Source organism: Amblyomma mixtum, chromosome 4 (assembly GCF_055824585.1).
Source record: "Amblyomma mixtum isolate Tamu chromosome 4, ASM5582458v1, whole genome shotgun sequence".
In the NCBI taxonomy this organism is placed as follows: domain Eukaryota; kingdom Metazoa; phylum Arthropoda; class Arachnida; order Ixodida; family Ixodidae; genus Amblyomma; species Amblyomma mixtum.
Genome location: NC_143015.1, coordinates 67,876,407 through 67,891,142, shown reverse-complemented (window position 1 = coordinate 67,891,142; position 14,736 = coordinate 67,876,407). Strand labels below are relative to the sequence as shown.

The following is a 14,736-nucleotide window of genomic DNA, read 5'->3' as shown; positions in this document are numbered from 1 at the left end:
ACCTGAACCAGAAATTTACGGCTTTGGAGGGGCATTTTTAATCTAAGTGTTTATTTTACCATCTTTCGTTGAAACAATGCATAGAACACCTCATGACATTTTCTGTCGGCAATGTGACATCGTTAGAAGCTGTGATGCTTTCCAAGAAAGGGAAGTCACTTCGTTCTGGCCATTGATGATTGTCTGGTCTGGTGACGTGCTTTCCATCAAACAGTCAGTATTATCTGAACTGCGAACGACCCTTCCCACATGCTCTTGTTACCGGTAGAAGTTCAGCTTACTATCCGAGCTGGGGGGTCACAAGCCCCGGAGGAGCTCTGGACTAGCCTAGGGGCTGGGTACTCTGAAACACTAAGTTTATACAGGGGGCTAAGATACAAATACCCCCCACCACACAAAGAGCTAAGCAAGGAAGAAGCCGCAAAATGGCGGAAGCTACAGACTCCTTCCCCAACTTATTTTTTTTCTGGCAGCGGTGGCAGCGACGGAGGGACGTGGCCTGATTCCTCGTCTGTTTCTACCTTTTTACAGTTTACACCAGCCGCTGATTTTCTTCGGCCCTGCGTAGCCTCCAGCCTGGATTTCTGCTACCTTTTGCGGTCTTCAGCCTGACGCACCGATAGGCGTATCAAGTTTATCCGTACGACTGCACCGAAATCCACCGCCCCTTGGTGTTATCGACGGAATCACCTGAAAGCGAACTTTTCGACTGGTGTCGTGCCGCGGAACATTTCATTTCTGGCAGCGGTGGCAGCGACGGAGGGACGTGGCCTGATTCCTCGTCTGTTTCTACCTTTTTACAGTTTACACCAGCCGCTGATTTTCTTCGGCCCTGCGTAGCCTCCAGCCTGGATTTCTGCTACCTTTTGCGGTCTTCAGCCTGACGCACCGATAGGCGTATCAAGTTTATCCGTACGACTGCACCGAAATCCACCGCCCCTTGGTGTTATCGACGGAATCACCTGAAAGCGAACTTTTCGACTGGTGTCGTGCCGCGGAACATTTCATTTCTGGCAGCGGTGGCAGCGACGGAGGGACGTGGCCTGATTCCTCGTCTGTTTCTACCTTTTTACAGGTTGGTAGTATTGTTTTTGGCACATTGCGAGCAGTTGTCGCTTTTCTTTTTCAGGAAATTCACTCCGTTTTTATGTCCTGCAAAAACAGCAAAGCACGAGATATAGACGGGCTGGAAATCAGGCCTATTAAGTTTGTTGTCGACCTCCTGGTAGACGTTATTGCCCATATTTTCAATGTGTGTCTAGCCACTGGTGTCTTTCCATTGAACATGCAGAGGGCTAAAGTGACTGTCCTGTACAAATCTGGAAACAAAAATGAGCTTTCGAACTACCGCCCAGTTTCGGTGCTGCCAGTTATCTCAAAGGGATTTGAAAAAGTCATCTGTAAAAGGATTATGTCATTTTGTAATAAGCATAATGTTTTGTCGGAGCGCCGGTTTGGTTTCCGCCAAAATATGTCTACGGAACTGGCTCTTCTAACCCAAAAAGATTTCATTATCAAAGGATTCGAAGAAAGAAAAATAACATTAGGTGTTTACGTTGACTTTTCAAAGGCTTTCGACAGAATTAATCATCAAACTCTTTTCGCTAAATTAGAGCACTACGGTTTTCGTGGCATTGTCCTTGCTCTCCTAAGATCTTATTTAGAAAACAGAAAACAATGCGTTTCTATCGGAGAAGAGCAGTCCACATTACGAAGCATAGCATGCGGAGTACCACAGGGCAGTGTCCTCGGACCGGTACTCTTCAATATATACATTAATGATATAACACGGGTATCCCCAGAAGCCTCTTTGGTAATTTATGCAGATGACACGAGCTTTTTCATTCAATGTGACGATACGACGGAACTCGAGAAATTTGGAAATATTACCCTGAATAAATTGTCAGAATGGAGCAAAATTAATTCTTTAGCAATAAACAATAAAAAAACAAAGGCTGTCATTTTCTCGCCATCACAAAAATTTGTTGACCGTAATCTTAATCTCTATTTAGGATCTGAGAAGATAGAAATAACAAAGGAAGTGAAAACGCTCGGTGTCACCTTTCACGAGAACTTGATCTGGGATATCCATGTAGGCTGTGTGATTAAATGTCTGGCCAGGGCTTGCGGGATACTTTGCCGATTTAGACAAGTTCTTCCACTCAAAATAAAGCTGCTACTTTATAATGCTATTTTCAATCCTCCCCTAAACTATTGTAATCTTGTATGAGGAACTACATCACTAACGAACATCAACAAACTCCTTCTTTTACAAAAAAGAGCTCTCCGTCACATAGCAGATGTTCCATACGACGCTCACACAAGTGACCTGTTCCCCTTACTTGGTGTTGTTCCTGTGACACATATGTACGAGCTGAATGCCCTATTAAAATACAAATATTCCCTGAAATTTAATCGGATGCCTTTTCTACGATTATGCAATTTAACAAAACCACCCGAGGTGCCGTACAATACAAGAACAAGAGAAGTATGGTTGGTGCCGTTTTCCCGCACGAATCATGGTCACAACAGACTACAATACATTATGCCTACTTTACTTAACAACTATCATAATTCAAACACGGACATCCACACACTATCGAAACAACACCTTAAGTGTTTGTTCACTCACAATTTAGGGAGGTAACGTCAATGTTTTGAAATCTTGTTTTATTATTGCAGCCTTTTGTGCACGTATTTTTAATGGTGGCTGCATTACACTGTCTGTGGTAAAACTGTGGTCTGTGCTTCTATGCCTGCAAATGTAGCAGGAAATGTTTTTAGTCCTGTATAGCCATATATCAATTTCGCCGTTAGATGTTCTTCAGTGTGCAAAATATTGGTGATTAAGTATTAGTATTCGTCTTATTGAATCCATGTCTATCAGTTACATTGAACCAGTATTATTACTTTTTACTAATATGCAGCATTTTTTTGTTTGGAATTACTATGTATATTATGTATTTTGTGTTTACTATATATTTTGTGTTTACAGTTTCTATGTATACTACATGCTCTTATCTTCGTACAATTTTAATCGCAGCTTTGTATTATTTCTGCTGTTATCCGTTGCCAAGAGAAAACAAGGGGTAAGAACCGTTGTCAAGCTGCTCGAGAAGCAGCTTTTTGTTCTTATCCTTGCATTTATTTCTGTATTGAAAGAAATGCTAAATAAATTGATTTGATTTGATATATACTAAGCAAGATGTTCCCGACACAATACCGCACCACATGCCCTTGGTGCGAAGCGAGGCCAACACTATACCACATAACATGGGAATGCGATAGAAACATATCGTTCCACAAACACGACACACCGAGTGCGGAACAATGGGAGAGCCGGCTCACCAGCGGCGAGCTAGAGGCCCAAAGGGCACTCATAGCACACGCAAGCGAGGTGGCCAGACTCAGTGGAGCCCTGGACTAGGGGACCACCCAAGGCTAAGGAGGCAACCTCAAGACTTGAAGAGAAGACTTGAAGACGACCTCCACCGCAGGCTAAATCTTAGAAATCAATAAAGTTTCTACTCACTCACTCAGCTGCAAAGTGGCTGACCTTTTCTTGCATATGCTGCCTACTCAATCCCTGCAGGTATCGTGGACCCTAAGCATCTCAAGTGCTTGTGATATCTGAATGATGGATATTTAGAAAAGAAAAACGAGTTCGCACTTACCGCGGTGGGCTTTACGCAGATTTCTTCGTCGCTTTCGGCAGGCTTTTCCACGTTTGAATCGAAGCACTCTGCATATTTTTTCTGAAATTCCGGTTTGTCGATCATCTGCAATCAATCGTGAACATCAAGAGAGGCCATTGCGGGAGTTTATATCAGTAAATACAGCACAGCAGCAACGTGCCGCTGATTTTTTCACTACCCTACAGGATAACTCGAATATTACTAGCGCATTTTCTGAAATAGCCCCCCTTTTTGCCTTTTATCATTTCATTTTGCGTGAGTCTGAAGAAATTGTGCTGTAATGCAGAAGTGCACTTCATAGTCAGGAAGGCATGATAGTTTGTAAGAAATTCGTCAAATGTTTGCCCAAAAAAAGAATGGAATGTCCAAATTCCAACCGAGCATTAAAGGGAGACTGAAGCACTTTTTTTGAAAATCCGGCTGTCAGCGGCGTCCTATAGTTTTTCATGCTGTATGCTCGAATATCGCATCCAAATAAGGCAGAAACGAGCGCGAATTGCCTTTTTTAGCAGAAATATGCGGCCTGTGCCGCGGGGCACGCCGCGCGGCGCGCCGCCGCCCGTGATTGGTCAAGAGAAGTCGTGACGTCACTTTGAGGACTGGAGAAGCTGCCGATGCGGATCCGGCGCTGCGCTGAGTGCAGATCGCAGCTTTCCGTGGCGTTGTAAAAGCGAATATGGCGACTATTTTTTTACTGACCTCCAAAGAAAAGGATACTACAGTTTGTTCATTCCACGTATCACCTGAAAGCAAAAAAGACACGAGCAAAAAATTCTACGCCTAGCACAAGCATACGCTAGCGTGAAAGACACGTACGCAGATCATGCGTAAAAGGTGCCAGCACAACCTCGGCTGGTATTCTCGGAAAGGAAGGGGTGCGAACAATACTCAAGTCAATTACCACCACCGGACGCCTCCTGGCTCGCCCGAAAGAGCGTCATCCTAAAGAAAAGGCCCAAAGCGCTGTGTACAAAAAATCCTATTCTCACTACCCGGCGTAGGTTGGGGCAAGAAAGTATTTCAAGGAAACGATGAAGCAGCACAAAGCTGATGTCAAAATTAGCGAAGCGCAGTGGCCAAGCACTGCGAGGCATGTGACCACAGGGCATTGAAGGAATCATTGTGCGCTGGAAACTAAGCTAAATACGCGCACAAGGCTGCTGCTTCACTCGTGGCGTGTTCAGCAGATGCCAGAAAATATTAATCGCTGCCTCGGAAACGTTCGACCTTCCTATTTCTGCAGTTTAGGTTCAGTGAAGTAGTGGCCAACTATATGTGTGTTTAAAAGCCAAGCTAGCTGCAACTCGTTCGCTGCCACAACTTGAAGAAGAAACCGACTAAGGTTGCGAGACGATGTTTTGCATTCATTTCTCTGTTAAATTTGCATCCGAAATCAGAACGTCGAACGCTTTCATTTTAATCGTTTCGATACGATTAAACGAGATGCCGCATATGAAAAGCTTCAATGCTTGCTTGCTTTGCTTTATTGTGTTTTGCTTTGCTTTCTTGCTTGCTTGGACACGTCGAACCGAGTATAAAATCACTAACCGAGCCTTGCTGAGCACGCTTCAGGTGGTCTGGCCGCACCTATAAGCTGAGAAGAGCAACACATGCTTGAGCCTCTATTAGGTTTCTGCAGGGGCATGTTTCTGGTGAGCATGTTTCTGCTTTTAGAAGAGGTGCTTCTTCGAAATGGTGACACGCCTCTCATGCGCGAGGAAATGAAAGGAACTGCGTCATGGTTCAGCCGCGACCGAAATCTCCAGAGATCACATTAGGGACAAGCTCTGCATGTAGCCGGTCTCACGAAAGTGCTTCGAGCAGAGTACGCTTGCTTTGGTCTGCTTGAATTCTTCGTCAAAGCAGCGAGCGCTTGCGCTGCGAGCGTATGATCTTGCGGAAAACAGTGGAAGACGACACAGTCGCGGGCGTAGTTGTTCGTGGACACGAAAGCAGAGTAGTACCTCGTGTTGAATCTGATTCTCAAGGTCGGCTGACAGGCTTTGTATGTCGCAACGCACGCAGTACGAGGAACAACGCATGCAGCACGAGAAACAACGCGCGCTGAAAGCTCTCTCGGGTGCGCCGAAGTATCCCCGGCTCCTCAACGTGACGTCACGTTGGCCGACATGGACGAGGTTTCCCTCTCCGCTGTTCTCCTCTCCTGCGGTCGCGCGCGGCGCGGGAGATTTAAGCATCGCGTTTTTAATTGGTGATTGCGCCACTGGTTTGGCCAAAATCGAAAAAATAATTTCACAGACGTGATCAGCAATGACACTACTTCAAAACCCTAAAAAATTAGCTGATTCGAAAACCGCCTCAGTCTCCCTTTAAGCCTTTCCAAACCGTAGAGGCAAGACATAACAGCACAAGCGAAAAGACGATGGTGCTTTTAAGAGCTTAGAAAAAGTATTTTCCTGGACTGAATGCGTGAATTAAGCCCCCCGAAAAACTAAAAAGCAGCGGATGCACAAAGTACACTGAACTTCCTAGCACTGGCACTGCGTAAGACGTTCAAAGCCCTACACTCCAAAGCAGCTTAAATCAACCGTACAATCCGACCACACTAAACGACGAAGATCCTCTGCACTGGTCCATGGACCAGTCATCTAGGCAGCAGGAAGCTACAGAAATCTTTTTTTTTTGGCACTTTTTCTTGTCCTTGGCTCGGTTTTTATCAAAATTTTATCATAGAAAATAGGACCTGACAACATCACCTTTCTCCCACGCTACTCCATCATTTCTCCTTCTCGTAGGTAAAGGCCTGCACATCCATTCATGTCTTGTATTACTAAAACTTTTAGCCGTTTTTTAAGGCGGAAGCCTTTAATGCCTCATCGTTGTAAGCATGAGCTGTCGACAGAAATGTCGCTTTTCAATTGGTCGAAACGGCACTGACGTCACAGTGCGTGAATTTCAAACGGGGTCAATTGTAATTTGGCCACTAACCATGCAACCAATTAAAGGTATCGTACAGGGATGCTCCAAGTAAGTTTGAGTTTTGTTAATTGCTTACTTAACCAATTAGTCTAATTAACCTTTCTTGTCAGACCAGATAAATAAATAAAACCTAGTAGGAAATTGGCCGAGCTTGGGAATCGAACCCCGGTCTCCGGAGTGCGAGTCGAGCACGCTACCACTCCGCCATGCCAGCTCGATGGTTTGGAATGAACAAAGGTCGTCGTCGTTCACTCCCATCTTCCTCCCTTCCCGTTAAGGTGAGGTTTAGGTGTCCACCGAGATATGAGAGACATTTCCTTTCCGCAAAAACCAATTTGCCGATGAGCAAGGCGTAATTGTCCGCGTTTCAGATTGGTCCAAATTGTCGTGACGTCACCGCGCGCCAATTTTGACGGGTGTCCACCGAAATATGTGAAGCAGTTACTGCGCAACTTCCTTTCCTCAAATACAATTTTCGACTAGTGTTTACTGAGACATGTGAGACAGTTACTGCGTAATTTCCTTTCCTCAAATACAATTTTCATTTTCTTCATTTTGGCCCCTCTTTCTTCTTTCACTCACACTTCCTCCCTTCCTGTACCGTGCGGCTCAGGTGTCCACCGAGATGACACAGAATTACAGCCCCATTTTCTTCCCTCAAAAAGCATTGCGTTCACAGGGTAACACAACGCGCCGAACGAGTGGTGGCGTTCCTTGGACTCCGTGGCAGCGCTACAACACACTGTCGCGTTCCACTCCTAAAGGCGAAGCTTAAGCGTCATTAATTGGCAGTTAATTAATGCACCAACAAAATGTGCAGTGAACAATCGCGTAGCAGAATGCAGCACTCAGGCTTTCGCCTTTCACCACTTTAGCCCTCTAAACTCCTTCAAACCTTTTCGTGCCCTTGAGTCGCCAGACCATCAGCAATCGTTGCTGACGTTTACCTTAGACACACTGCAGTTACCCTGGTCCGTCCCAAACTCTAGTGCCTTGGTGATGCTTGTCATGCCCGCATCGTTTTTCGCCTGTATTCTGCGAAATGCTAACAAATCATATGAATCATCTTGCTCATCATGACTCTTTCTATAGTTTCCCATTTGATAGGACCAAAGACTCGTTTTACCCAATATGGCACTTTCTCAGTTACCATAAAGCTATTTTTTATTGATTTTTCTTCTTGCCCATTTGTATAAGGCGCTTTGGGGAAGCTGCGCCATCAGTGAAACAATGGAGAAATGTGGCGGCTTCGCACTGAGTGGACTACTGAAAGATGTCATCATTTTTGACTCAAGGCAAATTCGGGATATCTTCAACAGGTGGCTTCAGCACGGCTCTTCAGTCAACCAGCAATGTAGACGTGCACTGTGGGATTTTTTTATGCGCAGAATATGGGGAGGGTTCACGGCCAGCACTTGCCCCTGCCTTGCGCTTAAAAACTCTTAAGGACATGTTTCCTGGCTCTGCGGATTTGGTGGTGACGTCAAAAGCTAAACTGATTGGTATTCATGCAGTAACATAAAGCTTGTCATTACGTGCGGTATACAGTGACATCATCCCAAGCAGTGCCTTCTACCACAGAAGAAGACTGGGAAATAAGCAAGATACCTTCTGTAAGCAAGATCCCTTAATAACCTGCTTAAAAGCAGTAGCTGTTCTGTGAAATTCTATTTAGTGTAGGAAAATCTAGAAAAACTGCTACGCTTGGCAGAAAAAAAAAATGCATCAAGGCCAGCTTTCTCTGTAGAGCTTCCTTAGCGATGCACGGGAAGGAGCAACGGCTAGGCTATTTCGTTTGAATTTCCCATACCGACACAGTGCAAAAGGCGACAGACTTAGAAACAGAGATGAACCCGGAATTCTTTACAGTTCGGTTCGTGTTCAGGCTGAAGCCTCTCCAATTCATTCCCGAGTTGGGCTCCGGAGTAATATTTCGTTCCGGTTGGAACCTATCCCGACTGGATCGAAACAAGTCAAACAGGTTCAAGACCAAAAAAATTCTGAAATTCAATCGGTTGTACTCAACTTTGTTATTGAGTTTACTTTTCTCGGCGACATTGGTATATCAAAGGTGCGCAATTTGATTATTGCGACATGTTTTCTCTTTATCAACTCTAATTTACTGCCCACGACAAAAAGGAGGAGTTTCGTGCAAAACCCATCACTGTTTTTGTTTCTGTAATGTTCTGATTGTAATGATTAAGATTACTTCGTTTTATGTTATGCTTAATTTTGAGATATTTCAGGTTCCCGTGTTTCGTGCTGCGTTGCTGTATTCGTAGAAATGCATTAAATCTCATAAAATCTGCCCAGTATTCGCGCGCACAAAAAAAATACTAAAATCACCTGTTGTTCTGGCGACAAATGAGTAGAATTCCTAGCCATCTAGCATTGTGTTAATGCCAAACTTGCCACTTTTTCAGTCTACATTACTAACAATTCTTTCCAGCCATAATAGTATAATTGTTCGTAAATTTAATGTTTTTTTTTTGTGGTTTGTATTTATTCTTGCTAAGTGCTCATTTGGGTATCGCATGTACTTGTATTCTATAGAATTATTTGGTTTGGTTTTGGTTTGGTTTTATGGGGTTTAACGTCCCAAAGCGACTTAGGCTATGAGAGACGCCGTAGTAAAGGGCTCCGGAAATTTCGACCACCTGGGGTTCTTTAACGTGCACTGACATCGCACAGTGCACGGGCCTCTAGAATTTCTCCTCAAAAGAAATTCAACCGCCGCGGCCGGGATCGAACCCGCGTCTTTCTGGTCAGCAGCCGAGCACCATAACCGCTGAGACACCGCGGCGGCTATAGAATTATTTGGAATTTTTCTTGCCCTGTTTGCATCATGTGTATTTTTGATTACCTTTTCTGCTCCTTTGTAAAAATTTTGTGCACGTTTGTTTGTTTTTCATCACTCCCCCCCCCCCCCCCCCCCCTGTATTTAATGCCCTGCTGGGCCCTTAGGGTACTCTGAACAAATAAATAAATACATAAATAAACAAATAAATAAATAAATTGATACTGCAATCTTACATTTACAAAGTTCAAGATGTCCCGTTACAGACTAACAGTATGTTACTTTCATTATTTCCTACGTATCTCCCAATCTCATCTGTCGAATAAACTTGGAACTTGAAACGTTTTTGTAAGCTGCAGATAACAACAAGCATAAGCAACGAACACTCCCGAAGATATAAAGATTGCAATAAAAAGGTTTCAACGGACAACAGCTCCGAAAAAAAAAAGACACGAAGTGGACATGACGCATTGCCCAGCCGGAGTCACTAATTAAGTCTTGCAGGCTAAGATTGCAGCAACGAAATCACGACATCTCATTCTATCCAGGTTAAATTATGCCTTTGCCACACACATCGCCGGTACCACTTCAGGCTATACTGGTTGAGAATCCGGGCAGTTCTGGTACTGAGAACGAGATCAGAGCTAAGCGGATTGCCAAACGAATTGCCCCCCCCCCCCCCCCCGTTGTTGCTTTGAATGCCGCCGCTAGCCTCCTCATCATCTTTTCTTCCTCAAGGTAAACCGGCCATCATTAGGCAATGGCATTCGGCTCATTTGCTGTCCGTTTCCTCCACGTATGTAAAAAAAAAAAAAATTGCGAGAACACTTTGGCAACTAAAGTGCCGAGAGGCGAAAGCCGAGGGCACATGCCGTGACGACTTCCGGCGCATGTGACGTCGCGCCATTCCCGTGGCTATATCGATACCCAAATTATACATCTTTCGGGGATCTTCAGTGTTAATTACGCTCAATTTTACATTTTTCCATCTAATTTGACACAATTCTTATGTTTTTTCGAACATTCTGTGATAATTTTCATTAGGCCGTGCGACTTGCGTTCGATATGACGTCGCACCGTTCTCGTGGCTATATTGACGTCCGCGCTATTTCGACGCAATTCCCACATTTTTTCCCATAATTGACTAATTAACCTACATCATCAAACTTGGCTTCTAGGTTCCGTTTTAATCCTCTATCTGAGGTCGCTATTAGTTTCCTTTATTTTTTTTAGTTCCCGAGTTAAAAGGCGTGTGACACGCTTTGTTAACGGACGACAGTATGAGCAATTAAAGGCTTTCGCTTTAATTCGTTGCAATATACAACCGGCTCACCATTGCACCTCAGCTATGAGGCCGATACCAACCACATTCGTATTTACTCAGATCAGTAATGCTGCATCATTAGTCGGCTGGCGAATTAACTGTTTAGAAGGAATACAATACTCTCATTTTCTCTTCCTGGCTACCCATTGAGAGCTTTTCATGGCGTGCTGAGTTGAAGATCACATTGAGATTTGCGTCTTTCCATCACATGCGAGGCCATGGGCTACCAGAGAGTGGTGTATTCGTGCTCTTCGGCTCAAAGTACACGTGGTTAAAACGCTTTCACAACTCTGATAACAGAACCGGGATACTAATAAGATGTTTGAGTAGCGTTGACACCCTGGCGAGACAAAAGTATGCCACAGCAGAACTTCACTGCGTTAGTAGGTGAAAGTTTGGCGACCGTAATATACTTCCCACAAAATGTCGTTTGTCGCAGCCAAAATTTTAATCCGAATAGAAATGAATGAATTACATTTAAAAATGGTATTGCAACGTTATTTTGGACAGTGAAATTTAAAAATATAAGGCTGATTAAACTTAATTTCTAGGTGCTGAAGCAAACGTTCGTTTCGCCCTGGAGCTACACCACTGAATGCAAACAAGCGTGCGTAGTTTCACTCACGTCCACACCATAGCCCTTATGAAGTCCCACGATTGCAGGGCTGGTGTCGTCTATGCAGATCAGCAGGTGCATGGTAACTAGAAAGAGTGAGGAAAAATTAAGCAACCCACTTTAGATCCACGGAAACGCGAGCAGGTGTGATATAAATCAGAACCTCGACCACCCCTGGCTGCGCTATTGTTTTTATTTCTTATTCCCACATGCAGGCTCTCAGTCTCCAAGGCACGCTCATGAGCTTAGAGCTACCTGCCGCGGATGACCGTGAACATATAATGCAAAGCGTAAAAAAAGACAAAACGGAAGGCAGCTTACCTCGGGGATTGGGAGGACGGACGGACGGACGGAAGGACAGACTGACAGACAGACAGACAGACAGACACACGGACGGACAAACGGACGGACGGGCGGGCGGGCGGGCGGGCGGGCGGACGGACGGACGGACAGACAGACAGACAGACAGACAGACAGACGGACGGACGGACGGACGGACGGACGGACGGACGGACGGACGGACGGACGGACGGACGGACAGACAGACAGACAGACAGACGGGCCGACGGACGGATGGACGGACGGACGGATGGACGAACGGACGGACGGACGGACGGACGGACGGACGGACAGACAGACAGACAGACAGACAGACAGACAGACAGACAGACAGACAGACAGACAGACAGACGGACAGACAGACAGACGGGCCGATGGACGGATGGACGGACAAAAACGAACCGACGAATGGACAAACCAACGAATGAACGGACAGACGGATGGACAGACGAACAGCCAGACGGACGGACAGACTGAGAGACGAACGGACAGACGGACAAACGAACAGAGGAACAGACAAACGGACAGACGGACAGACGAACCGATGGACAGACGAATGAACAGACGGACAGACTGTCGGACGAACAGACTGTCAGACGGACAGACTGACAGACTGACATACGAACAGACTGACAGATGAACAGAGTGACAGACGCACAGACTGAGAGACTGACAGACGAACAGATGGACAAACAGATGGATGGATAATGCAACGTGGTAGCGGCCAAGCCAAAATGCTCGGTATTTGTATTCTGTATATATGTATCAACAGTCCGCGGATGGTGTAGGGCTAAAGGCCGGTTCACACGATGGACCGTTCGCCCGCGGCCCGCGCACTGCGTGCTCATGCGTCAGCACATTGAGAGGCGCGCTGCCGGCCGCGGTCTCTCACAGCCGGCAGCGCGCCTCTCAATGTGCTGACGCATGAATACGTAATGCGCGGGCCGCGGGCGAACGGTCCGTCGTGTGAATCGGCCTTAACCAGCCAATGTCAGTAAGTATTCAGGGACTACTTAGCTAAGTCGGCGACAGCAAGTAGCTGGCTATTTCAACAAGTAGCAGACGACTGCTAAAACAATGTCATCGCATATTAAGCGCCCGAGTAATTTTTTTTTTTTTTTTGCTTGAGCGCTGATCTCCTTTTCGATGCAAAGCTCTGCTCATATGGGCTTCCTTTCTCTTCCATATAGTTTTTTTTAGTGTAAACACTAATCCGCTGGGCACCCGACGTCAGAAAAATCAGCTGTGGCCTGTTCTCGTTGCCTGCTCGACTATCGCGAGTGCTCCATCCCGCGGCACTGCCCGGTCATCGTCGTCTTCTACATTGCAAAAATCCGTGCGTGTGCTACGATTCGAATCCAGTAAACATCCTCTGTATTTTATTGCGTAGGCACTAATCGTACAGGTTCGTACACCGAGCAAAACTATCTGCTGCTGTTCACGTTGTCTGTTCGCCTACCACGATTGCTCCGTCCCACGGCATTTGCCGCTCAACGCCGTCTTCTACATAGCAAAAATCCATGCTCACCGACTGATTCGAATGTAGTCAGCAGTATGTGTAGTTCTTTTCTTTGCAAATTTTTTTTAGAGGACAAACAGGGTAGTGGAAGCTGCCGAGTGAAAAACAGCAAAAAATTGGCAGAGGCTCAGCTTGGTTAAGCCCGGAAATTGCGAAAGCAACTTCATCCGTTTCTTCAGCCCACATCCGCCGTGTCTACCACCGCTCTGTGCCGACGGCACTGTTGTTGTTGCGGCTGAGAGAAGGATGAAAAGGAAATTGCACGGGTCGGCCAACTGGCTCCAGCCGAGCTGGCTCTCGTGACGTCCCGCTCTGACGTCACGCACGTGACGTCAACTGGCTCTCGTGACGTCACGCGGCTGCCACGAATGCGCAGTATCGTCGGTGCAGAGGGGACGCGAAGCTCCTTCCATCCCGCATTGTGTAGTTACGCTACAAAAAAAAAACGACAATGTAGGAAGCCAAGACTCGTACGCCGCAAAACGACGTGAACCAATGAGACGATGGCAACGCTGCTTTCAAGGTCGCTATGGTGAGGAGCAGGAGACTCCATAGCCTTCACTTGTCGGAAGAGGAACCTGATCCCCGTGTCGCATATGTCAGCCGAGCTGGTGGGTAGATAATGCGATGTGATATGCGCAGGTCTTAACAAAAGTGCCGTGTTTGGAAGTCGCCGGAACTGCTTGCTACGAATTTAGACTGCGTTGAATCTGCGACACTCTTCGATGACCGCTTTGAGGCTGGAGTAATCCTTTGAGACGAGCAAGTTAATCTCTCATCTGTTATGCCGTTTCAAACAAGGAAAACCTTGTGCGATCGGTAATCAGGATTCAGAAAGGAAGACAAACCCAAACAGTACAGGTTATTGGCCCAATATTGGAAACATATGGCTTCACACTGGTGTCCTTTGCAGGACCTGCCTTTGCTAATACATTTCCAATATCGGGCCGATTAACTGTGATGACACAGAAGAGTGCAGAATATATGTAACGTTTCTCTTGGCCGCAAAGTGAACTCTCGGGGCTAGCTATGTTTTTGCCGTGAGCTGCCGATCGACAAGTCGTTTGTAGAGCGATAGTATTTAATATATTAGAGCGTCCATACTGATTTGCTCCTTCTCATTGAAATCTGTGAGTTTCACAATCGCGTTTCAACGATCAGTTTAGGATTTATGGAGGTTTAACGACCCAAAGCAACTCAGGCTATGAGGGGCGCCGTAGTGAAGGGCTCCGGAAATTTCGACTACCTGGGGCTCTTTAACTTGCACTGACATCGCACAGTACACGGGTCTCTAGCATACAGCCTCCATCGAAATGCGACCACCGGGCATTTAGTTGTAGATGGGATCACCAATGCGTTCTTATTTTTGTTTGTTTGTGGTGTTCAGCACTAGGAAATAAGTAGCCTAACCTCTGTTTACGAGAAAGAGAATATTTTGAAAGTACAAAACACAACCTATAACGCACGGTGGAATCCGGTGGGTTGTTTTTTGTTCGTTACAAAAAA

The 14,736-nt window shown here is 45.8% G+C and overlaps 1 protein-coding gene across 1 annotated transcript in view; it reads right to left on the bottom strand.

Moving 5' to 3' along the window:
* LOC149346757 (uncharacterized) overlaps positions 1-11,453 on the bottom strand; it is a 35,705-nt gene extending 24,252 nt beyond the window's left edge. The window contains exons 1-2 of the mRNA XM_089541413.1: positions 11,382-11,453; positions 3,675-3,779 (exon numbers count right to left, since the gene is read on the bottom strand). Of these exons, the coding sequence (XP_089397539.1) occupies positions 3,675-3,779; positions 11,382-11,453 (177 nt within the window). The remainder of the gene's footprint in view (positions 1-3,674; positions 3,780-11,381) is intronic.
* Between the last annotated feature and the right edge of the window lie 3,283 nt (positions 11,454-14,736).